Genomic DNA, 26,753 nt, shown 5'->3' with positions numbered 1-26,753 from the left:
TGTAAGACTTTTAACATAGTCATAACATGCAAAATTTAAGCTGTGGTTAAAATCACAATTAAACTAAAATGTAGGCTTAAAATATTTTTCCTTCACAGTTATTAAAAAATATCTGTGAACTTTTATCAAAGATAGGTGAATATCTTTTTCAGTAGATTTCTGATATTTTGCTTTATAAATATGTTATTGTTTCTGTATAGATGTATGTAATTCTGTAAATTACTTATTATATTCTGTCTTGGAGTTTTAAATGAAATAGTTTTGATTTATAACAAGTATTTATCACTGGAGATATTAAATATGCTGGTACTAAAAAATTACATATATTAACATTTAAAAATACTGTATTGACATGAATATGGGTCTGTCTGTATTATACAAAAATTTAATAAGATTTTTATCAATAATTAAATATTTTATGTATTCTTTAGGTGCATTGACATACAGCAGAGCAACGAGGTAGAGAGAACACAAGCACTTCGATTAGTCAGAAAGGTAGGCTCCATGTCTGAGAGTAAAAGCAGATTTATGGTTTTCACGTTATGCATTTTACAGTTTTAGATTTAGACTGTCTTGTGAAATCTATTAAAATTTAGACTGAATTCTCATTAAACATTTTTATTTTGTTGAAATGATAGGTATTAAGTAGGTCTATTAAACTTCAAGGTAAGCATAGATATTTTGTGTAATTATTCTATGTGATTGGGTATAGCTGGGACAGTATTTTTTAATAAAATCTCCATTGTAAAGAGTATTTCTTCCTTTATTAGACATGTAAAGAAATTACTGCTTTGATATGTTACTGGAGAAAGAGGATTACTTGTGTGGCGCCCCCGTTTTGTCTTAATTATATACTTGGGGTTAATTCTGTTTAAATGAATGTCAAAGGAATCACCAGCTGGTTGTTTTGAAGATGAATTTGGATACATCAGTAGACAGTTGAAATAAACAATTCAGGCCATTGTACAAAATAAAAGGTCAAAATCTAAACTCTGCAAAAGAAGATGTGGAGGTAATCCATAATGCTTCTAATGATAGGTTTTCCAAGAGTTTTTTTTTAAATTGTTAATGTGATGCCCTAATGGCAGAGGAATAGACTGAATTGAGAGTTAATTTGGTTAGAGTATGGCTCATGTAAGAATTTTATCATCTTTCATTCTGAAGTATCATGTTTCATCTTAAAAATTTGTAAGACTCATGCAGTATATGTTTGTTTTAATGTAAAAATACCTAAAATTAGCAGTTAACATTTTTTAGCTCTTTTCCTCTTTCCCTACTTTTGAATTCAGCACATGTTCCAGAATTGCAGAATGTCGAGTTTGTACATTAACTTGATCCCCTCTTTTTCCTTTTTCTTCCAGTTGTCCAGCTTATGTTTAGTAATAGTACCCACAGGTGAGCATAGTAAGGAAGAAGCAAATGGATGAATTGTCTTCAAAGAAACTTGTAGTTCTAGTTAAGAGTGATATTGGAGATAGATTTAAAAAACGTTTGTTATAGGGTAAAAATTGTTATGTTGGCATCATGATTTGACTCTTCATATTTAAATTTAAAAATTAGATTTATGTTTCCTTACTCATACAATCTTTCCTACTGCAGTAATTTTGAGAATTCAAGATAAAAAAACAAAATATGTTTCTGAAAAACCTAGAATAACTCTTTGGTTATTTGAGATATATATATGTCAGTATTTACTTATTAGGAATTTAAAGTGAGAAATTTATAGATACATTAACATATTAAAAATAAATTCATTATAAGTAAACAAAAATAACATTTTTATTAAAATAACTATTTTTCAAAAAGAAAATTAATGACTAGAGTGGCATTATTTTAGATTGATACAAATTTCTGTAGTGTTTGTCCTGATAGAAGATAGCTGGATTGTCATATTTGCTTCTATATCCAATCTCTTGTGATTTCACATGCATTTTGAAGCCTCTGGAAAAATTCCATATGTACTTGTGAGAGTAAAAAAGACAATATCTTTGAATTACTATGAAAATAGTTTTGACTTCGCAGAATCTCTGAAAATATTCTAGGTACTGTCAGTTTTCTGTACCACAATTTGAGAGTTGCTGCCTTAGAAACTGCATTGAGGTGGAAAAACAAACCCAAATGGATTCAATTCAGCTTCTTTGAATTATTCACTAAATATTTTCTTTCAGTTTTGTTCAATGTTTTATGTAAGTTACCATTTAATCTGTAAATAGCCCAATAAAAATAAACAGGCCCTTGAAGCAATTTAGTAATGCCATAACAAAAATATAATTTTGTTATCTTTTAAAGAACAGAGTAATTTGAGGCACGTATCATTTGTGGATCCAAGGGCAAGAAAATTGCTTGTACCTGGTGGTAAAAACAGGCAAGAGTTGTGTCGCAGGGCTCCTTGGTTTAGTTAAAAGCAGTTAGTTTATAAGGGAGAGCATGCTTGCTGAATCAACAGTGGCCTCTATCGGCCAGAGGAACTATAATTTCACTAATACTTTTAACAATCAAAGCATATATTTCTTTTTTGCAGCAACATCTTGACAACTGAGTTAGTAGAAATTAATGTTACTAATATAATTGCTAGGTCAACTGTGGGTTTCTTGTATATATTTAGAACAGTTTTTAAATTGTCAATGAAAGTATTAATGTTTTGTAGGGCTTCCCAGTTGGCTTAGTGGTAAAGAATCTGCTTGCCAGTGCCAGAGACTTGTGTTCAGTCCCCGGGTCAGGAAGATCCCCCGGAGAAGGAAATGACAACCCACCCCAGTATTCTTGCCTGGGAAATCCCGTGGACAGAGGAACCTGGCAGGCTACAGTCCATGGGGTCACAGAGAGTCAGACACGATTTAGTGACTAAACAACAATTAATCTTTTATATTTTAAAGGAAAATAAAAAACACCTGTTGCTTTTGGATAACTTGCTTTATGAATAATTCAGAATACTCATGTTACTTTTTCTTCTTTTTCACCTGTTTCATTCATTTAGGGATTTTTTTTTTGGTTTGTTTGTTTGTTTTCAATGTGTTTAAATTTTTTTTTTTTTCCTCTCTCTGATCCAGGTAATCCTTCCTGATTCTTACTGCTCTCATTTTCTATTATTATTTTCCCACTGAGCAGCCCTTGCTACTCCTTATCCAATTTAAATTCTTCTTGGTGGTGGGTTAGTCACTAAGTCCTATCTGACTCTTGTGAATCAAAACTGTACTCTGCTAGGCGACTCTGTCCATTGGGATTTCCCAGGTAAGAATACTGGAGTGGGTTACCATTTCCTTCTCTAGGGATCTTACTGACCCAAGGATCAAAGCCAGGTCTCCTGCATTATAGGAGGTCTCCTGCATTGCAGGGGGATTCTTTACCAACTGAACCAGCAGGGAAGCTCTTACTTCCTGCCTAATTAGGCTATTACTCATACATCATTTCTTTATTCATGCAGTATAAATTTACTGGGCTTCCCTTGTGGCTCAGCTGGCAAAGAATCTCCCTGTGATGCAGGAGACCTGGGGTTGATTCCTGGGGTGGGAAGATCCCCTAGAGAAGGGAAAGGCTACCCACTTGTTTTCTGGCCTGGAGAATTCCATGGATTGTATAATCCATGGGGTTGCAAAGAGTCGGACACGACCGAGCGACTTTCACATTCAACATTCATGAATTTAATATATCACACATTTGTTTTTAATAGTTGGATTGAGTTAAAGGAATCACTTGCCCTTGATACACAGCAAGATATTGGCTAAACCAGAGTGAAAAACCCAGTTCTCCAAATTTCCAAACCTGCACTGGCTCATGAATCCTTTTGGTATTAAGCACAACCTGCTTATCTTGACATTCAGAGCTCACTTTTTGGCCAGCCAGTTACTGTGACCTATCTCATTATGCCATTAGCTTTAGACAAGCTGCCTTTCACCACTGCTATGATCATTGCTTGTGTCCTACTCTTTTCATTTCCACCCCTTTCTACATTATATTCATCTTACAGTCTTAGATGAAATTTTAAATATTTCCCCTAGAAAAGTCAGTGTTTCTGTAATTTCTTTTATAACAGTTCTGCAAATTTATTACTTACTTATGATTTTATATTTGTTACATATATATATCTGTTCTGTCAAGAGATGATTAAACTTTTATTTCAACAGATATTAAATTGAATGACTTTTCCCTCACTGATGCTCATTGATTTGTAAGGAAAACATCCTCCAATTTACACAGAATTTAAGAGTTTCTTTGCATATATTTTTCCTGGAAAATAAGAATGTTTTCATCTGTAAAAAACTTTTAAATTACAGATACCCATTTTATAGCACTACACTTGAGATTCATAGATTAGAATTTAATACTTGAAATTCTAGAAATCATCAGATCATATGCATCCTCATTTACAAATGAGAAAACTAAGACATCGAGAGGATTGATTTCCCAAGGTAACAGTTTATTAATGTTAGATTTGGCCCTGAAAGCCAGTTGGCCTGGCTTCTAGCCAGCTCTTTTTAGAATATGTTGCATACGTCTTTCAGTCCTTATAAGTGTAATGATAGATCAGTAAGTATTGAAATACAAATTATAGTCATAGGATATGAGAATTTTCTCACCCAGAAAGATCAGTTTCTTACACCTTTTTCCTTTCTTCTCCTTTCTTCTCCAACATTTTTAATTAATGAAGGATACTGTTTAGAAACAAATGTGGAAGTTTTTATAGATTTTAAAATTATTGGATATTTATGTATTTTATGTCGTAGAGCAGTATTCTGTAATTTCATATGAACCTTGTCATACATTTACAAGTGCTCCACCCAACATAGACCTTTCCTTTGAATCTCTAAAGGACCTAACTGGATATTAATTTAGTTATATTGGATCCTCTAATTGTGTCATGATACAAGTCTTATTTTTCAGAAGAATTCTGAATATAGTTAAATCTAGGACAGGTTGATTATCCCCAATATTTATTACCACCCAAACTGAAGAAAACATTTTCATCTACTCCCACTCTAAGGACCTGTTATTTTGAAATACTTCATCTAACAAATAGTCTTTTATTTATTAAACAATAATAACTACATAATTTTTCCTTGTTTTCCAAATGGAAGATATATGTTATCTGTTTTCAGTATTCCAAATGTTATTGCCAATTAAACTTTTCATTTAAAGTGAGATTCAACCAAAGGTTTTTATTATCAGGGGTATAATGTTTCCAGCACAGTTTTTAAAATATTAGAAATAGATTATGGAGGGATTCCTGCCTGCTCTGAAATAGCAAATAATCATGAGTGAGCTCCCCATGACCGGGATCTAAGGGTGGCCTCTAAGAGCTGAGAGCAGTCGCCACAACAAGCCGAAAGAAAATGAGGACTTAAAATAGATTATGGATTATTAAACTTTGGCTTTCAGTATAGCAACAAATGATAGTTAGAGATGGGGGATTATTATGTTTCATTTTACTGCAGTCAGAAAGAATGAGGGCCCAGATCAGAGTTTGAAAGTGAAAAGAATTGGGTTAATGAGGTAAATTGATAGGATGGAGTGGTGATTATATATGAAGAAAGGGTCAGGAATGTAATAATACAGAAGTATGTTGACAGCTATTGTCACCACTGGTTTAGTTTGTCTGGTTACTGAAAAGTTGTTTAAAATAGAATTAAGCTTTTTTTTTTTTTGCCTTTTCATTCTGTTCATGGGGAGCCTGGCATGCTGCAATTCATAGGGTCGCAAAGAGTCAGACAAGACTTAGTGACTGAAAAACAACAAAAGCTCCTTTTCTCCTCTAGAATAAGCTCCTATTCTGGAGGAACTTAGAGTCTCTGAAAGATTATATCTTGTTAGTCAACTAATTTATAGTCTGGACTGTTACAGGAAAAAAGCCAACACTGTTTTCCATGGTAATGATTAACATTTATTGTATCAAATATCTGTTGTATCCTTTGACATGTTCATATGAAGCAGAAGATTAAAATTGATGCCTTGGTCTTAAAAATATTCTGTGGTCTTAAACATTTCTGTCTGAACAAGATAGGTTTCAAAAATGTATTAGGAAATAATTCTCTTTCTGATTTCTCCCTGTTGCAGATGATCACTGTGAATGCTTCCTTGTTTCCTAGCTCTGTGGCCAACTCGTTAATCGCAGTTGGAAATGATGGACTTCAAGAAAGAGACAGAATGGTTCGAGCATGCATTGCCATTATCTGTGAACTAGGTCAGAATTATTCTTTGAGTAACAAGTATACAGTATTTTAGAAAGAACATAATAACATTTTTAATGCGAATTCTTTAGGTGTTGGTTAAAAATAAGAATATGAAAAGGTAGGACATTCCTGATAGGGAAGTAGTGGACTTGCTGTTTAAACAGATTATTTTGAAGAGACATTTAAACTTTGTAAATTTTAAAAGTTGTACTCATCATGAAATTTAAGATAAAGGAATTGTCCAAATTCTAGTAATTAGAGTAAAATCTCTTAAAGTGTGATTCTCAGACATTAACCACACTAAGTATCTTGATGTGAATGAAAAACAATTCCCTATGCATTAAAAAAAGAATTCTAAATAACAGGATTAAAGAGTTAAATGTGGAAAATATGGGGAGAAAAATGGATGACTTTTTTCTGATTGTAAGGAAAGGGAGTTTTGAATTGTCAAAAGAAATCAAACATTTCATCAGCTGTTGATTTTATTATAAGGAGATAAGAAAACATGCCATGCCAGAAAAAAGAAAAAATAACAAACATGATAGGTAAAGAACTTATTTATATACAGATCAGTAGGAAAAATAAGTAATTCTCAAAGAAATGCATGGCTAATCAAGTATTTTAAAGTTCAAAACTTTAAAAGTTAAACTTCCCTTATAACCAAATAAATATAATTTTAAATGACAAAAGAAGATCATATTTTTTCCCAAAAATGGTATAGGTTACATTCACTCTAGATAAATAAGTTAATTACAAAATTTAAAGGAACAGAAGAGCCAAGCCTTTTATTGAGAGTCCAAAAAATACGATTCACAATACCTGTTGGTTTAAAGAGGAAGTAGAAATTTGATGAAGGAAATTTTTTAAAAATCATGAAAATTTGACCACCTATCAATAAGTGGGATTCCTGGAAAGTCATATACTCAAGTTAACTTTTCATTAGAAGATACTTTTCTAATTATGCAAAACATAATGAAAATGGTGAGTGAACCCAAGAAATAGAAAAAAAAGAAAAAAAGTCAATTTTAAGGTAAGAGGAAAGCAATAATGATTTTCAGTCTTAGTGAACAGGATAGATTAATCTGTGTTAATTGGAAGAAGAAAATGATACACAGACACTATTGTTTTAGATACACAGATAGGCAAACATACACTATTGTTGAAAAATGCAAAGGTCAGAGAAAGAAAAGGTTAATAGGATAAGGAAGAGAATGTAATAGGAGTTTTGAAAAGTATGAGATAAACTTTTTATATAATTGAAAATCTTACTGAAATGAATGGATTTTCAAAGATTTTAATTTCCAGTTGACTCAAAGTAGAACACATGATGGATGACAAACCATAGAAGTACTTGATGAATTAATTGCCTCCAAAAAACACTCATTCACTTCTATCTTAAAATATTGTTTCAAAGAACAAATAATTCTCATGTAATCAAATTGAGAGCATTAAAAATGTATAAATTTAGCAATTTTTAAAATGAAAGTAACATTTTAAATATATAAACACACACATACCTACATAAAGTGAAATAATTAAGAGAGAACATTTATGAGAACATGTTCTCTACTGTGAGAACATTTTTGAAAAAATAATAAATTGAGGGGAAGGGGTTTTTTTCCACATGTATTTAAAAAATCTTAAGCTAGGTTATTAGGAGAGAAAAAATGAAAGAGTCAATAGTTGTTTACCCTTACACATAGAAAACTTCAGAAAGCATGCTGGGATAATTGAATAAACGTTTGAAAAAAATTGAGTTTACCAATATTAAACCAGAGTCTATTTCCTGAGAGATTTAAAACTGATATGTTAACCATGAATTCAGTTAAAGCACACATGTGTGTGTGCATGCATACAAAGAGCATGCCTAATCTTTGAAGTAAGGGAGGAATTTCTGAGCTTAAAATCTAAAGTTAAATTAGAAATCAGCTAAAAGATTTGAAACAGATAAAGGGCTAATCTTTCCCCTATATAAAGAATTGGCAGTTGACAGGAAAGAACTATTCAGTACAACATGGACAAAGGATATGAAAAAACAATTCAGAAGACACTAAGAAAAAAAAATTTTGTCCATGTTTTACTGAATAGTTTTGTCCATGTTTTACTGAATAGTAAGTAGAAAGTTTTTTCAGTCAGAAAGTTCAGTTTTAAAATCCCAGATTTCTGATTAATTATCCCCTATATAATATGTTAAGTTTTTCTTCTTTATTTTAGCACTTCAGAATCCAGAGGTGGTTGCCCTTCGAGGTGGACTGAATACCATCTTGAAAAATGTGATTGATTGCCAATTAAGTCGAATAAATGAGGCTCTCATTACTACAATTTTGCACCTTCTTAATCATCCAAAGACCCGACAGTATGTACGAGCTGATGTCGAATTAGAGGTAGGATCTTTAATATTCTCTTGCAATTTTAAAATATGACTAATTACATACTCTTACTTTGAAATTTTATTTGAAAATTTAAAGTTAATAGATGCAGCACAGCATTAATTATTAAACTTAAATTAACTAATAAGCTTGGCTTATTCCAGCAATATTTTATCACTCATTTAATTTGGATTGAATTGAAAGAATTCTCAAGAATATTTCATCAACATGTGAAGTTTATTCATTTTTTTATTATCTGTGAAAACTTGACTGAGCAAATTTGAGCACAGTTAAGATTTCATAGACATTTACCTGTTTATTTAAGAAGACAATTTCTTTTTAAGGACTGTAGTGTGTTAATTGTGTGGGAATAGCTCCTGCTAATTATGTACTATTCATTTATTAAACCATGCTAAAATTTTCTGAACTTGGGAGTATTTGTTGGCAACTAATGGCCATATACAATTGAAAGAAATAGAATAAATATCTTTTTAAAAACACACTATTGTTTTTCTGTTTTTACTAATTCAGTGTTGTTTTTTCAGTTAGTCTAAAACAGTAAGGCTATTTTTCTATAATAAACTGTGTAGTAGAGTTTGGAATAAAATTACCACAAGCTATGTTCTTTCTTTCTCTCCTCCTGTCATTTTTAGCCTTGCCTTGTAGCTTGTGGAATCTTAGTTCCCTGGCCAGGGATTGAACCTGGGCCCTTGGCTGTAGAGTGCAGAGTCCTAACCTCTAAACCAACAGAGAATTCCCACAGACTATTCTTATAGTTTATTTGTGTGAATATATTCAATATTACATTGTTGTCCATTGCAGATATTATTCAGAGTAAGCTTACTATGTTTGTATTTGGGTGTGAAATTATGCAAATTATGAAAGATTTATTGTTCCCTACTTTGCCTGTTTAGATCATTTTATGAAACTTGTCTTAAGTGTTATAGTTCTGGTTTTATTAGGGCTTCTAGAAATATTTTGATATTATAAAATTGACATTAGCTTGTATCATTAACAAATTTCAGTACAATTTTCTCCTTAATAAATGATTTTAAATACATTATTCATGGGCATCCAGTGGGAATGAGCTGGTATTTTTGATATTTCACAGTGTATTTTGCTTTAAGTGTTTTCTTTATCAAGTGAGGAAACTGCTTTTAAGATTGGAGAGATGATCACAATAAAGAAAGATGTGTATAGACCTGTTTTTTTTTTTTTTTTCTTTTACCTGTATAATCATACAGCAGATTAGCAAAGCCTTTGTGTATATGAAAAAACCCTCAAAGAATACGGTGGACTTTTTAAGTACACTACCATCTTTGCTTCTTTCTTGTTTTTTTAAAATGTTAGTTCTTTTTTCTTTAACAAGGTTGCCCTGGTGTAGCATAGTGTTTGAGAGCATAGACTTCAGGCTTTACAGATCTGGTTTTGATTTTTTTGTTCTATAACCTACTAGCTTTATGGGGTCGCACAGAGTCGGACACGACTGAAGCGACTTAGCAGCAGCAACAGCAGCTTTATAATGTGGGGCAAGTTATTAGCCTCCTTTGGATCCATTTTTCACTAGGTAAAATAAAAGTCATGGCTTTTACTTTAATTACTGTGAAGAATAAATACTATAATAATAATGGTAATAGTAACAGCAACTAGCATTCTTGTAAAGCTTATAATAAGTTAGGTAATATTTCCAAGTGTTTTACATATATATTCATTCTAATCTACCTAAATGTTATAGTTACTGCTTGATACATAATATTCAGTAAATACTGATTGCCTTGGATATTAAATCATTAATTATCATTCAGTTCAGTTCAGTTCAGTCACTCAGTCGTGTCCAACTCTTTGCGACCCCATGAATCGCAGCACGCCAGGCATCCCTGTCCATCACCAACTCCCGGAGTTCACCCAAACTCATGTGCACCGAGTCAGTGATGCCATCCAGCCATCTCTTCCTCTGTCATCCCCTTCTCCTCCTGCCCCTAATCCCTCCCAGCATCAGGGTCTTTTCCAATGAGTCAACTCTTCGCATGAGGTGGCCAAAGTATTATCTTCTACTTTATCATTATCTTCATCCTAGAGTCTGCTGTTAAGAGAATCTTGTCCCCATTTTTATTAATTATATTGTTATAAATTTTCACTCTAATTTGATAACTTTTTCCTGTTCTTAACATGTTCCAAATTCTGAAGCAATTCTGGATGAGTATTTAAAGATTTAAGTTCAAAACTTAATGAAGTATGTAGAAAAAAATACCCAGTCTCTCACTGCTGAAGAGAAAAAAAAAGTTTGCAAAAATCTCTATTTACAGTTTTGGAGGTCCATTCTTTAGAACAAGGAAAAACAAAGGTATACTCAAATCTTAACAAAATTGCAGTGTTGTTTCGGTTTAACTCAGTGATTAGAATAAGCTGATCACTCCCTTAATTGACCTGACTACAGAGGAAAGGATGAACCCTCTCTAATGGAGATAACATCACTTGGAACCTTTAATCAAATTTAGTGTCCATCATTCAGTCAGAAATTTGACTATGTAAATAAAAAAGGATACATGCAAGAGGTTATGACTGTGTAATTGAAAACTCAAAAGGAATTCCATAGATGCATATCCACAGGTGATTCAGATATTGCAGCCAGAGGGAAAAGATTTTAAAAACACCCATGACTAACTTATTAAGAAAAATGGAGAAAAAGAAAATAGATGAAATAATGGAGAATTTCACATCTAATTGGAATATGAAAAATAAATCAAATGGAGCTAGTATCAAAAGTATAATACCTGAAATTCTGAACTAGATGAAATTAAAAACTCATTTTGGACAAGAAGGTGTCATTAGTAAACTGAAAGAAAAGTCAAAAATCAAAGCATTTGCAGGTGGGTAATAGGAAGAAAATGAACAGAACAAAAGGGATAAAACATAATTGTTGTCTTTGGAGAAGAGAGAGAGAAAAAGCAGAAACAGATATCCAAAGAAACTGTGATCAAAACTTTGTTTTTAAAACTGGTGAAACTTCATAAAGCTCAGAAAACTCAAGGTAATATAAAGAAAACACTCATAGGCACATCATGGTAAGATTGGTGAAAACCAAGATATCTTAAAATCAGCTTGAGAAAAAAAGACTACTTTCAAAGGAACAAATCTGAGCTGATTTCCCAACAGAAATAGTAAAACCAGAAGACAGTAGAATGGCATCTTTAGAGTGCAAAAGAAAATAATGCCACCTACCCCAGAGAAAATGTCTTTCAAAAACAAAGGTAAAATAAAGATTTTTTAGACTAACATAAAAAGACCCAAGGAAATCTAAAGAAACACAATTCTTTCTTGGATTCTTTGCCTTTATGTCATGAAGACGGTAATGCAGCCCATAATGAGGCACACATGAGAAGGAACTCAGCCCTGTTGATAACAATTTGCATGTAGTGAGTGAACCATCTTGAAGCGGATTCTACAGCTTTAGTCAAGCCTTGAGATGACTGTACCCCTGACCAATATTTTTACTGTGATGTTATGATGAACCCTGAGTCATAACTGGACAGCTAAACTCTTCTAGAGTCCTGACTCACAGAAGCTATGTGAGATAATAAATATTTATTGTTATTTAAAAAATGAGACAGGAAGGTTAAAGGGACTCCTTGCTGCTGCTGCTGCTGCTGCTGCCGTGTCACTTCAGTGGTGTCCGACTCTGTGCGATCCCATAGACGGCAGCCCACCAGGCTCCCCCTTCCCTGGGATTCTCCAGGCAAGAACACTGGAGTGGGTTGCCATTTCCTTCTCCGATAAGGGACTTCTTAGTCAGAACGAAAATGATCTGAGACAAGAAAATGCAAGAAAGAACGAAGGGTGGCAAAAAAAGGTACACATATGACTAAATATAAAAGACTACTCATTGTCAAAACCAGTATTTGTAATGTCTTAAGTATTTTAAAATAAAATTCAGACCACAATAATGTAATCAGTGCAGAGCAGGGGGGTGAGGTAAATGAATTATAGTAGTTTAAGTTCTGAAATACATGAGCTTATTAACAAGGTTGCTAAATACAAAGGCCAATACACAATAATAACTTGGATTTCTTTATACTAGCAACAAAAAGAATGGAATTTATAAAATAAAGACATTTAAATAATGTTCAAAAATAAGCAACACTAACTCATAGTGTTAGAAATCTGTGTAGTCATCTTGGGGGGAGAAGAAGGAGGCTTTGAGGATTCTAGTTACAGAGAGTGTGTTTAGCTTGAGAAAAATCTATCAAACCTCACATTCGTGATTTGTGCACTGTTTAATAGGTACAATACCTGTCAATTTAAAAGTTCAAAAACTGTACATTAAAAGAAATCACTCAAATATATTCCTTGATGATGAGTTTGAAGAAATAAGCTCTTCAAATAAGCCCTAGTTGGGATTATTAGAAATACAGACAAGTTAGATGGATTTTAGCTTGTTAAAGGAAGAGTGCATTTTATAAGGACTCTTTTCTTTTTCTTGCTTTTTCCTTTTATTAGAGAATTTTAGCACCCTATACCGATTTTCACTACAGACATAGTCCAGATACAGCTGAAGGACAGCTAAAGTGAGTACCATGTGTGTTGCTGTTAAAACTTTTAGATTTGCCTAATTTGTATGTCAAGCCAGAGCAAAATGAGTTTAAGTAAATTTCCTATTTCATGGAGTTATATTGTAGTTCTCTTGTAATTAGCTTAAAAATTAAAAGTAAGCTTTTGGAAAATTTAAAGACTTGAATTTAGTTTCTTATTTTAATAATCTAAGGTAGGTGGCAGTAGAAACCTAGACCTTTAATCATTTCTCTGTTGTACATTTGTTGTTGTTCAGTTACTAAGTCATGTCTGACTCTTTGAGACTCCATGGACTGCAGCATGCCAGGATTCCCTGTCCTTCACTGTCTCCCGAAGTTTGCTCAAACTCATCATGTCCATTGAGTTGGTGATGCTACCCAACCATCTCATGCTGTTGCCCCCTTCTCCTCTTGCCCTCAGTCTTTTCCAGCATCAGGGACTTTTTCAGTGAGTTGGCTCTGTGCATCAGGTGACTGAGATATTGGAACATCAGCTTCAGCATCAGTCCTTCCAATATTCAGGATTGATTTCCTTTAGGATTGACTGGTTTGATGTTGCTGCCCAAGGGACTCTCAAGAGTCTTCTCCAGCACCATTGTACATATTTTTAGCATAATTACATTGAAAGACTAAAAGAATCAAATAATAATGAGTAGAATGAAGAGCTGCCTTAAATTGAGTATGCAGAAAGATAAGCCATGTAGAATTTTGAGAGAAAGGTTAATAAGGTAATAAAAGGAGATAAAGATTATTTTCCAGAAATGAAGTAGGATGATGTTTCAGAGTCTTTTGGGAGAGAAAAGCACGTGTTCACTAGGAATGCTGGAATAATTATATTTAAATTGATTTAGAGGTCAAATAATACATTTATCTGTGGAGTTTTGCAGGTGTAGCATAGTAGGTTTGTTGAATTGCAGATATACATGTTTTTTAAATCCTCCACTAAGTTTGGGAGCGTTGTAAATGGGCATATTTTTGTTGTTTTTCATTTTTCTCCAGAATTAAAAATAGCTGTTTCATATCTTGAAATACCTCCATCACTGTGGATGCATTGTATGCTAACTAACATCATTTCCTGAGCTAAGAAATTAAGAATAGTTGTTCTCTAGTTAAGACTTCTCAGACTTTATTTTTTGCTAAGTTATGAACTGAGATTCTTCAGCCCCTTTCTTTCTTGGCTCCCTGTGACACTTGGGCATTCTCCTTACTGATGAAGAATGTATCCATTTTCTATTGCTGCATGACAAACCATTATAAATATAATGGTTTAAAATAGCATCAGTTTATTAGTTCACAATTCAGTAGGTTAGAGGTCTGGCATGGTTCTTATCTAGAGGTTTTAGTGAAGAATCCATTTATCTCTAAGGTCACTCAGATTATTGGCAGAATTCATTCCTTGCTCTTGTACAACTGAAGTTCCTGTTTTCTTGATGTCAACTGGGGCCTTCTCTCAGATTCTAAAGGCTACCTTCTTGTCTTGGCACATGGCACTCTCCATCTTCAAACACAACAGAAATTTCCTTGAATCTTTGTGCTTTGAGTCTCTCTCTCACTTCCTCTTCTCCCTCCAGCTAGAGAAAGCTCTCCAGATCAAGTCTACCAGATGATCTCCGTATCTTAAGGTCTGTTGGGCTGTATGATATAAACATAATCACAGTCATGGCAGTGATACCATATTCATAGGGATCCAGGGATTAAGCCCTACCTGCAGTCTTGAGAAGACAGGGGTATTTTTAGAATTTTGCCTACCAGGATAAATAAGAAATGAACCAGGGTACTTAGAGTTGTGGTTGAGTGGAAAGTATATTCCACCAAAATCCTGTCTTTCCTGTTTGGTTCAATACTTTTCTTTCCTTAAGTTTCTGGAGTATGGGCAGTTTCTGTAGCATGGGTACATTATGGCTAGGGCATAAGGAAATGGATGGGGTTTTCTTTTTCAATAAAACTACCAATTTATTGAATAGGTTAGAGAATGGGTTACCAGGCAGTCAATACAAGTGTGTCACAAACATTTTTAAGATAAGGAGCACCAAAAGTTTAGTCACACAGTTATCTAATTCTCATTTCTTCCACCACCCCATGTCCCCATTTCAGTTTCTGTTACAGTCTCATGTTGATTAGTACAGCAGAGCTCAGTGTGGTTTGTCTGTATGTGTGGGGGGATATTTTTAACTATTTCATTCCACTTTTATACACTGCTTGCTTACCATTCTTTAATTTTATTTTCTTTCATTGTTCTTTACTCTATATGTTTTTTTTCCCTTACCAACTCTCTAGATTTTTGTATTCTCAAACTATTAAGAACTTTATTAGAAAAGTGAAAAATATGGCATGGAAAAGAAATGGGCTGTTGACAGGGTAGAGATGGTTGAGGTGACATAAAAGTACATGATTGCTAATTAAGTAAAACTGGCCATGTGCCATACATAAACAGTGTTTAACAATGTAAATAGTTCTATTGGTTAGTTGATTGTCATAAACTATTACATAGAAAGAAACAGGTGAGATGATTGGATACGAGTTATAAAAGAAGAAAGTAGTTGGTAGTAGGCCCCAGCTGACAGAAAACCAAAACCTCAGTTGTACAACAGCAAGAGTGGATTCTGCTAACAACCTGAATGAACTTAGAAGTAAATGAGTAATAATGCTTAATTATTTAATAATACCAGTGAATATATGGCTTGTTGAGCTTGCTTGGTAGAATATGTAGAATAAGCTTGCTCAGATAAGTTTGGGACAAGACTTTTGAAGTAAAGAGAACACATGTAGTAACAGTAAGAGGTTTATCTGGTAATTTTCTTTGCTAAAGGGCAGTCTTTTGACAGAGATGCTTCTTAAGCAGGCTGGTGGTGTTGCCAATGCTTACAGGTGTTAGTGAGCTATCTAAGAATAGTTTTCAGAAAGAGCAGGAAAAAGAGAACTCAGAAAAGCAGAATGTATAATTTGTTTTAAAATGTGAGTTTCACATGTGGGAAGGCATGATCAATACATAATTGAGTAATTTGCTTTGAGGTAGATCTTATCTTTTTTTTTAATGTATTTTTTAATTTCCTATGTAAATATTTAAATATTAAGTAGTGATAGCTGTTACTCTGATATAGTTATAGGGAAAAACTTACTTTTTATTTAAATATTTAATTTCTTTGACTCTACCCCCACCCCACCCAACAGAGAAGACAGAGAAGCAAGGTTTCTAGCCAGTAAAATGGGAATCATAGCAACATTCCGGTCATGGGCAGGTACGTTCCTCTGTGTTACTTTATATCGTATAAGACAAACTTGACTATTTTTTCAAATGTTAACTTACTGTAGCATCTCATTTATATGTTAACATGGTCTTTTTTTATGTGTTATCATTAGAACCAAGAGGGGTTTAATACACAGTATTAAAATTGACCATTTGTAAGTCAACATGCTGATAATAACCTAGGCATTTAAATAAAAAGTTTGAACATGATCTATACCAAAAAAGATTTTAAGAATGTTAGTTGAATACATAGCTAAAATTTCTTACCTTAAGGTATAATGTAGAATGTTGTAAATACCTAATAAGCAAGATGGTAGTCCCAAATACCTTTCCTTTTGTTTCTTTATTTTGTTTTGGGATGTGTTCTTTTAATTTAATTTCTTATTGAAATATAGTTGATTTATAATGTGCTTCTGGTTTATAGCAGAGTGATTCAGATATGTATATATATATATATGTTCTTTTTCATATTCTTTCCATTATGGTTTGTTATAATGAATATTGTCTGTGCTATACCTATACTGTAGGACCTTGTTTATTTTATATATAGCAGTGTGTATCTATAAATCCCAAACTCCTAGTTTATTGCTCCCTCACTTCTTTTCCCCCTTGGTAACCATATGTTTGTTTTCTCTGTTTGCAAGTCTGTTTATGTTTTCATAAATAAGTTCATTTGTATCATATTTTAGATCCATGTATAAGTGATATAATATGGTATTTGTCTTTGACTTCATTTAATATGATGATAATCTCTAGTTCCATCTGTGTTGCTACATATGCCATTATTTTATTCTGTATTATGGCTGAATAATATTTCATTTTATATATATACCACATCTTCTTTATCTATTCATCTGTTGATGGACATTTAAGTTGCTTCTGTGTCTTGACTATTAAAATAGTGCTGCAGTGAACACTGGGGTGGATGTATCTTTTCACATTAGAGTTTTCTCTGGATATATGCTCAGGAGTGGAATTCCAGGATCATATGTTAACTCTATTTTAGTTTCTAAGGAAACCTCCATACTATTTTCTATAATGGCTACATTAATTTACATTCCTGCCAATAGTGTGAGAGGCTTTCTCTTGCTCCACAGCCTCTCCTGTGTTTATTATTTATAGACATTTTAATGATGGACATTCTGACTGGTGTGAGGTAAGACCTCATTGTAGTTTTGATTTGCATTTGTCTAATAATAATTAGTGATGTTGAACATCTTTTTGTGTGCCTATTGACCATCTGCATGTGTTATTGAGAGACATATCTACTTAGGTCTCCCCCCCCCTTTTTTTTTATTAGATTGCTTTGGTTTTTTGTTGTTGTTGTTACTGTGTTGTATGAGCTGTGAAGTAAATCCTGTGTCAGTTGCATCATTTGCAAATACTTTGTCCCGTTCTGTAAGTTGTCTTTTCATTTTGCTTATGGTTTCCTTTCTATATAAAAGCTTAAAAATTTGATTAGGTCTCGTTTGTTCATTTTTGCTTTTCTTGTAAAAATTTTTTTATTGGAGTACAGTTTGTTTACAATGTTGTATTAGGTTCAGGTGTACAGCAAAGTGAATCAATTAAACATATATCCACTTAAAAAATATATATTTTCTTCTCAAATAGGCCATTACAAAGTATTGAGCAGTGTTCCCTGTGCTATACAGTAGGTTATTATTAGTTATCTATTTTATACATAGTAGTGTATATATGTCAGTCCTGGTCTTCCAATTTATCCCCACCTCCATCCCCTGGTAACCATAAATTTGTTTTCTACATCTATGACTTTACTTCTGTTTTGTAAGTTCATTTGTATCCTGTCCCCTTTTCTTTAGATTCCACATATAAGCAATATCATATCTGTCTTTCTGTGTCTGAATTACTTCACTCAGCATGACAGTCTCCAGGTTCATCCATGTTGTTGCAAATGGCATTATTTTTTCTTTTTTATTGCTGAGTAGTAGTCCATTGTATATATATACCACATATTCTTGGTATATCATGTTCTTAGTTTGTGAAAATGACTATGCTATCCAAAGCAATCTACAGATTCAGTGCAATCTCTATCAACTTACCAATGGCATTTTTCTCAGAAGTAGAACAAAAATTTGTATGTAAACACAAAAGGCCCTGAATAGTGAAAGCAATTTTGAGAAAGAAAAAATGGAGCTAGAGGAATTAGTCTCCCTGACTTCAGACTATCCTACAAAACTACAGTTATCAAAATGGTATGGTATTGGCACAAAAACAGAAATATATAGATCAATAGAAAAGGATAGAAAGTGCAGAAATAAACCCACTCACCTATGGTCAATTAATCTGTGACAAAGGAGGCAAGAATATGCAGTGGAGAAAAGATAGTTTCTTCAGTAAGTGGTTGGTGCTGGGAAACTGGACAGCTACATATAAAAGAATGAAATTAGAACATTCTAGCACCATACACAAAAATAAATTCAAACTGGATTAAAGACCTCTAAGGCCAGACACTATAAAACTCTTAAGAGGAAAATATAGGTAGAACACCCTTTTACCCAAATCACAGCCTGATCTTTTTAAATTTTTTTTTTTAATTCATTTCTCCTAGAGTAGTGAAAAAAACAAAACAAAAAAGCCCAAATAAACAAATGGATCTAATTTAACTTAAAAGCTTTTGTACAGCCAAGGGCACCATAACAAAACAGAAAGACAGTCCTCAGACTGGGAGAAAATATTTCCAAATGAAGCAACTGACCAAGGGATTAATCTCCAAAATAGATAAATGATTCATGCAACTCAATATCAAAGACCCAAATGAAATGACTCAATCAAAAAAATGGGTGGAAGGTCTAAATAAACATTTCTCCAAAGAAGACATACACATGGCCAAAAAGCACATGAAAAAATGCTCAATATCATTAGTTCAGTTCAGTTCAGTCGCTCAGTTGTGTCCGACTCTGCGACCCCATGAATCGCAGCACGCCAGGCCTCCCTGTCCATCACCAGCTCCCAGAGTTCACTCAGAAAAGGAAATGCAAATCAAAACTACAGTGAGGTATCACCTAACACTGACCAGAATGGCATTGTTAAAAAAATCTGTAGGCAGTAAATGTAGAGAAGGTGTGGAGTAAAGGGACCCCTCCTACACTGTTACTAGGAATGTAAATTGAAACAGCCACTATTGGAGAACCATATGGAGATTCCTTAAAAAACTAAAAATATCAATAGAGCTACCATATGATGTAGCAATCCCACTCCTGGGCGTATACCCAGAGAATGCCATATTTTTGCTTTTATTTCTATTGCCAAGTAGTCCAGAATTTCTTGAGAACCTTTTTGGATGTAATTTAAATGGTAAAATTATTGATAATCTCTCCCTAGTTGGAAATTCAGAGAATGTTTGAAATATACTATCACTTATGATGATCAAATAATATAATAGTGTAATTTAGCTTAGAAAAATGTCACATTTTGTGTTATGAATACATCTTTAGAAATTCAAATCAGTGATCTTTTTTTTTCTTTTTAACCTTCATAGGTATTATTAATTTATGTAAACCTGGAAACTCTGGGATTCAGTCTCTAATTGGAGTACTTTGCATTCCAAATATGGAAATAAGGGTAGGTAAAAATTACTCTATATCATCCCTGGAATTTGAGTGGAGGAAATTAATTGGAGAAAAGTTTCAGGTGGTGTTTTTCCTCATGAATTGTTAATCTGTATCACAGAACATTTTAAAAACACAGGAATAAATATTTATGACTTAGTTGAACAGTAAGGAAAATAATATCAATCATTTGAAACAGTGCTGTTGTTAGGAACTATGGATGTATTAAAATTAGATTAAAATATGACATTAATTATGCCTTTTCTTTCTTTGAAATTAACTACGTTTTATTTAATAAAAAGTATAGACATTTCACAGGAGCATTCTCATTGTAAAAGTTTCAAGCAATACAGAAAACTATACTTAGGGAAAAGTAAGCATAGTAGTTATGCAACTTATGCCTTCTAACTTTTTATGTTATGAGTAGTGGTTTTGATTAAAATTGGGGTATTTATATGCTTATTTATTAGACATAGTCCTAAATTATTAGGGCTTTGCTTGTGGCTCAGATGGTAAAGAATTTGCCTGCAATGCAGGAGACCCAGGTTCTATCCCTGAGTTGGGAAGGTCCCCTGGATAAGGAAATGACAACCCACTCCAGTTTTCTTGCCTGGAGAATTCCATGGGCAGAGGAGCCTGGTGGGCTACAGTCCGTGGGGTCGCAGAGAGTCAGACACAACTGAGTAACTAACACTTCACTTTCTAAATTATTAATGTATAAGAATTGTATAAAACAGCTAAAACAGATTGAAATTAGAGGAAAAGAAATTAACTCTTCACAAGGTTCTTCCTTTTCCCCTTCTACGTTTTTCTTTTAATGTTCAAAGGAACAAAACTCACCCCCCCTGTTTCTAATTAATAGTATAAATATTAGCTAGAGGTGCCTTGCTTAAAATGTGAACTAAAAATAAAAGCATCTAAACCATGGAAGGATGTAATTAAGGATGGAGAGATCTATAAGCAGAGAACTAAAGGTTGCAATTCAGTCGACTTTTTCCTCAGCATAAAAACATGCTCTTTTGAGTTTAGCCAGACTGAGGTTTGACTCCCGATTTTATTATTTATAGCTCCATGACCTTAGGCAAATTATTTTTAACCTTTAAATCTGTTTCTTCATGTCTACAATGGGGATAATACAAGATTTATTGAAAAAGTTACATCATGTATATGAGTAAGCATTCAGTATTTTAATATAGGCAGATACAGTGGTTTTCTAAAATATGGTAGTTCTGTTTTTACCAGTTTTTAAATCTGTGAATAGGACATTTAAAAATTTTTAAGTGAAGATTTATTCCGTAAAAACAAATGAACTGTATTTTTTTTTTTTAACTTTCAGCGAGGTCTCCTTGAAGTGCTTTATGATATATTTCGTCTTCCTCTGCCTGTTGTGACTGAAGAGTTCATAGAAGCACTGCTCAGTGTAGGTAAGTATTAAAGTGCATTCACTGTTCATATATTGTAATTTTTTAAATAACTTACCTAATGGAGGCAGAGTCCCTCCAAGGGAAAATGCTAAAATAAGTATTGAATATCATTTTCTTTTCTTATTGCATATGTGTGGCATGAAATTAATATAAAAATAAAATCTCAGGTGAATTTCTAAAAAGAAATTTTAATTTCTTCTCCATCATCCTAACTCCTGAAATTAGCAGTGAAATTAATAATAGAAGGATGGATCAGGAAAGGAAGAGAGGAGATAATAAGAAACCTTTTGCAGTTCTCAAATTAGATTATTTGATTTTTTAAATTTTATTTTCGCTAAATGACTCTAAACCCTTCAGTGAAGAAAGTTAAAGTTAGATTTATATAAACCCTTCATTTATAGAAATCATTTTTTTTCTATATGCCTTTTTGAGTCTTTTTTTTTTTTTTAGCCAACAGTTAAAATTATTTATAGCCTGGTTGTATGCTATGCTGTGCCAAATTGCTTCAGTTGTGTCTGACCCTTTGCGACCCTATGGAGTGTAACCTGCCAGGCTCCTCTGTCCATGGATAGCCTGTTTAGCTGATGGTTATTTAAAGTGTTTCATTGATGTATTATTTTCCTCTAACTAACTAAATTTATTTTAGATCCAGGTAGATTCCAAGACAGTTGGAGGCTTTCAGATGGCTTTGTAGCAGCTGAGGCAAAAACTATTCTTCCTCATCGTGCCAGATCCAGGTAGAATTTAAGTACAGAAATAATTCAGATTTATTACAGTTGCTATTGTTATGTTCAATTTTCTAGTGTATGGAATAAGATTTAAATTTTTCTGTGCTGTATTTATTTCCAGGCCAGACCTCATGGATAATTATTTGGCACTGATACTCTCAGCATTTATTCGTAATGGGCTTTTAGAAGTAAGAATTATAAACCTTTTTCTATTTTATTTTCTCTAGCAATTCTTTCAGAGCAACAAACATGATACATAGATGTGTTCATGTATGCTATTTTGCAACTATGATATTTTCTTTTTATTTTCAAAGGGTTTGGTTGAGGTAATAACAAACAGTGATGACCATATCTCAGTTAGAGCCACCATCCTTTTAGGAGAACTTTTACATATGGTAAGTTTAACAACTTTTGATTATGTTTTGTACATTAATGCTTTAATTTATGAAACAAGGCTATTTTAACAGTGTTACTTCGCATTATCTCAAAAACATAAGTTTGCATTTATTTGGATATATATCTTTGCAGTACAAAGAGCCCTTGATACTTTGTATCATATATATATAGACTAGTTTTTTAAATGGAAAAAATATAAAGTACTGAATATTCACTTTCAGTGTTGACATTTTGAGTCCATAAATATCTTTCTTTAGAATCTTTAGAATAACTTCCTACCTAAAAATTACAGAATTACAAAACTATAGATATTACTTTAGTCAGCTAGGGATCAAATTGATAACAGTAAGTTCCTAAATTTTAGAAAACTTTGTGAAGGAAAAATCTAAATATAACTGCCTTATTTGAACATGTATTTCTCTGTAAACTTGTCAGTTGAGGTTTGTATTGAAAGGTTGGAATATTTTTTGGGGGGACATGGTTTTATGACATCAGTAACTTGTGGAAACAAGGAGCTAGCCAAGTGATCTTATCATTTTCAATACCTAGCAGATGAAGTAGTGAGGGTACTTTGACCATTTACAAGTTAGAAATTTCTGTTTCTAGGTCTGTTAGTTAATAAGTGTGAAAGTCGCTCAGTCATGTCCAACTGTTTGCAACCCCATGGACTGTAGCCTGCCAGACTCCTCTATCCATGGAATTCTCCAGGCCAGAATACTGGAGTGGGTAGCCGTTCCCTTCTCCAGGGGATCTTCCCAACCCAGAGATTGAACTGGGTTTCCTGCATTGCAAGTGTATTCTTTACCGTCTGAGCCACCAGGGAAGCCCATTAGTTAATAAAATGCTAAATAAAAAGAACCACTCTGAACTAATTAAGGAAGAAGTAACAAGCAGCGGCAACCCTATGGCAAATCATTTGAAATTATGTTATGGCTTGTTATTACTGTCAGATTATTTTTTGTTTTTATAGTTGTGTTTGGTCCCCTCCATCACCAGGGTTTTTTCTGTATAGAAGTTCAGCTTTGTGAGTGAGGAAAAGAAAATTAAGTAGTTTAATGATAACTGTCTTGTTTATCACTAAGTTATTTAGCCACTTGCTCTGTTAAGCCCATTTATGAAAGAATTAATATTGCGGGTTTTGTTTGGAAAGCAAAAGGCAAGTTTATTATTTTAAAGATTGTTGGAATTACGAGACAAACCTCTTTTGAGAAGCTAGCTTTTAAACCTAAGAGGTAAACTCATAAATTATGATATTGCATCCAGCATTTTAAATTCTACTTTTAACATAACATTATAGCACTAAATCTAAGTTTTGACCTATCATCCTTTTAAATTATTTAAGAATTGAGTTTAATTGGGTACCACTTAAGATTATAATTTAAAGTTATGATAAAGGATCTATTCCGTGGTGGATTCATGTCAGTGTATGGCAAAACCAATACAGAATTGTAGAGTAAAATAAAAAATAAATTAAAAAAAAAAAAAAGGATCTATGGAATTTAGAGTTTTATTAATGTAATCTGAGCCTATATCCTGGTATTTGTTACTGTCATCCTTGATGAAAGCAAATAAGATAAAAATAATAAGTATGTATTAGAAAGTATATAATTAGCTTCATGAGTAAAAATCTCAGTCTTCGGCATTATATCTGTGGATAATCTATAACATAAAATACTCTTTTTCAACTTTCTATAAAATACTATTTTTCGTTTTAGGCAAACACAATTCTTCCTCATTCACATAGCCATCATTTGCACTGCCTGCCAACCCTAATGAATATGGCTGCATCCTTTGATATCCCTAAGGAAAAGAGATTGTAAGTATCCAAGTTCTAGCAAAGCTTGTGCATAGTGTATTTAATACTCACTTAGATGTCCTAATCTTCTTTTTAAGAAAGTAGTATATATAGGTTATTCCTGAGAATTCTTTTAGGGAAGCCTTTGGATAAGAGGAAAATCTGTAGTTTTTAAAAATAATTTGTATTTTAGGCTACAAAGTATTTTGGCTTGGTAAAGTCAACCTTTTCTCACGTGTTTCTGGACAAGGACATAAAGTTTCTACTGGATCAGTAAAAATATTGGGATTGAGAGTTTTTTGGACTATTGTATGTTTTGAGAAACAATTCGGTCTCTTTCTCAGTGTCTAAATTATATCAGATTAAAGCACAAAGGCCAACTGTAATTTTTTTAATATATGGAGTTAAAAATGTTGAGAAAAAAATGTTGGAATTTAGTAGCCCATACTTTAGGCATTGAAGTAAGCTAAACCCTTAATGCTGAAGGAAATACTGCAAATGTAGAATTTATAAGCTAAAGTATGGTAATAGAGCTGTAATTGCTGAATTCGAGGACTAATAATAAAATATAATTTAAAACGTAAGGTGGAGAAGCTTGATTGTATAGTGATAGTAGGAATCTTTTTTCCTCTGATAAAGATTATGTCTAGTGCAGGGATGTCTTTTTTTTCTCTTATGATCAGGAAAATTTATATATTTAGTCTTCATTTTTTTTTTTTTCCCGTAATGTTTTAAAATGTTGCTCATTAGCTTAGTCAGAAGCAGGAATTTTTGTTAAGTTATACTACAATTCTCAAAAGTTTAGTTAGCTTTATTTAAAAGTACACATAAGGGCTTCACTATAAATAAATAGTATTTTTTTATTGATTTAAAATCTACCAATGAGAATACTGTTAACAGATTGAGGTTATATTATAAACTGAGGGCATTAGGGATCATCATTTCTGACTTCAGGCTTACATTGGTATTGGTGGCATTCAGCTCTTATTTTAGTAGTTTCTTCATGGAAAAAATATACTTTGTCAAAGCCTGGTAGACCTGAACTCTTTGAGTCAGCTTATATCCATGGATTTTAGCATTCATCAGGAATTCAAATTTACCTTCAAAATTCCAATGATAATAGAATTATTTTTTGAGCTTGGTAAGCTGTCTTTACTGGTAAGTACTTGCCAATCTGGGCACATCTCAAAGTTTTTAAATTTTGAATCCAGTTTGTATTTATTACAATAAAAGGGAATTAAAAATAATTTTTAAAAGAATTTATTTACACTTGCAGATTAGTAGGGAAAATAGAGACTATTCTGTTAATATTGGAATCATTGGTTATCCAACCTCATACCTTAAATAAAAACCAGTTTCATATGGATCAAGGCCTTAAAAGTGAAAAGCAGAGTTTTAAAATAGAAAAATATATAAAACTTCAGTTTGGACCTTGAGGAGGGAGTTCTTAAAACTAACATACAACTTGTACCACCACCACTATAAGAAAAACTTAGTATGTTTTGTTGAATCTGAATAATGAGTGTTTCTTCATACAAATCAGCAGTGTTCTTCTTTTTTTTTTTCTTTGTGGTTCCAAATTTGATTAAATCATTTACTTTTTAGTAACAGTATCTAGCCTGCATTTATGTAAATTTCAATAGAATAATTTACCAAAGTGATCTCTTTAAAATTATGCTATCCCTGTTACAGTATTAATTGAATTTTTTTCCTCATTTAGGCGAGCCAGTGCAGCTTTGAACTGTTTAAAACGCTTCCATGAAATGAAAAAACGAGGACCTAAACCTTATAGCCTTCATTTAGATCACATTATTCAGAAAGCAATTGCAACACATCAGAAACGGGATCAGTATCTCCGAGCCCAGAAAGATATATTTGTTCTTAAGGTACTGATGCAGAAGATGCGATTTTTACTTTAATTTCCTAATTCTTAACCACTGTATTTTAGTAAGCATATACATGCTTGAGTTAGCAGTTTTATTCATGCATATGGATTTTCAAAAAGCTTCTAATAAGTTTTATAATGATTGAGCAGTTGAGCTGAGTTTTTGTAACTTTTTGAAGAACCTTGATAATTCTCTTTAAATGAAAATTTTTTCTTTTTGTTTTTAAAATTTCAACTGTTATTTGATGTAAGGCCAGTTTTTCTTAATTTTTCTTATTACTTTCTGGTCATTTAGGATACAGAGGAAGCTCTTGTAATGAACCTTAGAGATAGCCAAGTCCTTCAACATAAAGAGAATCTTGAATGGAATTGGAATCTTATTGGGACCATTCTTAAGGTATGATAGGATACTTCTTGATAATGGCTTGATTGTTTTCTTTTTATTATTCATTGCAGTTTATCATGATTATATGTTTAGGAATTAATAAGTACATAATATAACATATTATGTTTTTCTAGTGGCCAAATGTAAATCTAAGAAACTATAAAGATGAACAGTTGCACAGGTATGTAAGAACTGTTTTGCATTTAAATATAAAGAACTT

The 26,753-nt window shown here is 32.7% G+C and overlaps 1 protein-coding gene across 2 annotated transcripts in view; it reads left to right on the top strand.

Annotated features, from left to right (window-relative positions):
• Positions 1-26,753, top strand: part of RICTOR (RPTOR independent companion of MTOR complex 2) — a 126,542-nt gene that overhangs the window by 63,943 nt on the left and 35,846 nt on the right. For both annotated transcript variants that reach the window (XM_040262363.1, XM_040262362.1), the window contains exons 6-19: positions 432-495; positions 6,052-6,178; positions 8,382-8,551; positions 13,034-13,101; positions 16,276-16,343; positions 19,851-19,933; positions 21,257-21,344; positions 21,991-22,081; positions 22,194-22,260; positions 22,387-22,467; positions 24,184-24,284; positions 25,984-26,149; positions 26,444-26,545; positions 26,668-26,714. In XM_040262363.1, the coding sequence (XP_040118297.1) occupies positions 432-495; positions 6,052-6,178; positions 8,382-8,551; positions 13,034-13,101; positions 16,276-16,343; positions 19,851-19,933; positions 21,257-21,344; positions 21,991-22,081; positions 22,194-22,260; positions 22,387-22,467; positions 24,184-24,284; positions 25,984-26,149; positions 26,444-26,545; positions 26,668-26,714 (1,323 nt within the window). The remainder of the gene's footprint in view (positions 1-431; positions 496-6,051; positions 6,179-8,381; positions 8,552-13,033; positions 13,102-16,275; positions 16,344-19,850; positions 19,934-21,256; positions 21,345-21,990; positions 22,082-22,193; positions 22,261-22,386; positions 22,468-24,183; positions 24,285-25,983; positions 26,150-26,443; positions 26,546-26,667; positions 26,715-26,753) is intronic.

This window comes from Oryx dammah, unplaced genomic scaffold, assembly GCF_014754425.2.
Source record: "Oryx dammah isolate SB20612 unplaced genomic scaffold, SCBI_Odam_1.1 HiC_scaffold_20, whole genome shotgun sequence".
NCBI classification, from domain to species: Eukaryota; Metazoa; Chordata; class Mammalia; order Artiodactyla; family Bovidae; genus Oryx; species Oryx dammah.
This window is presented reverse-complemented; position numbering and strand designations above follow the sequence as displayed.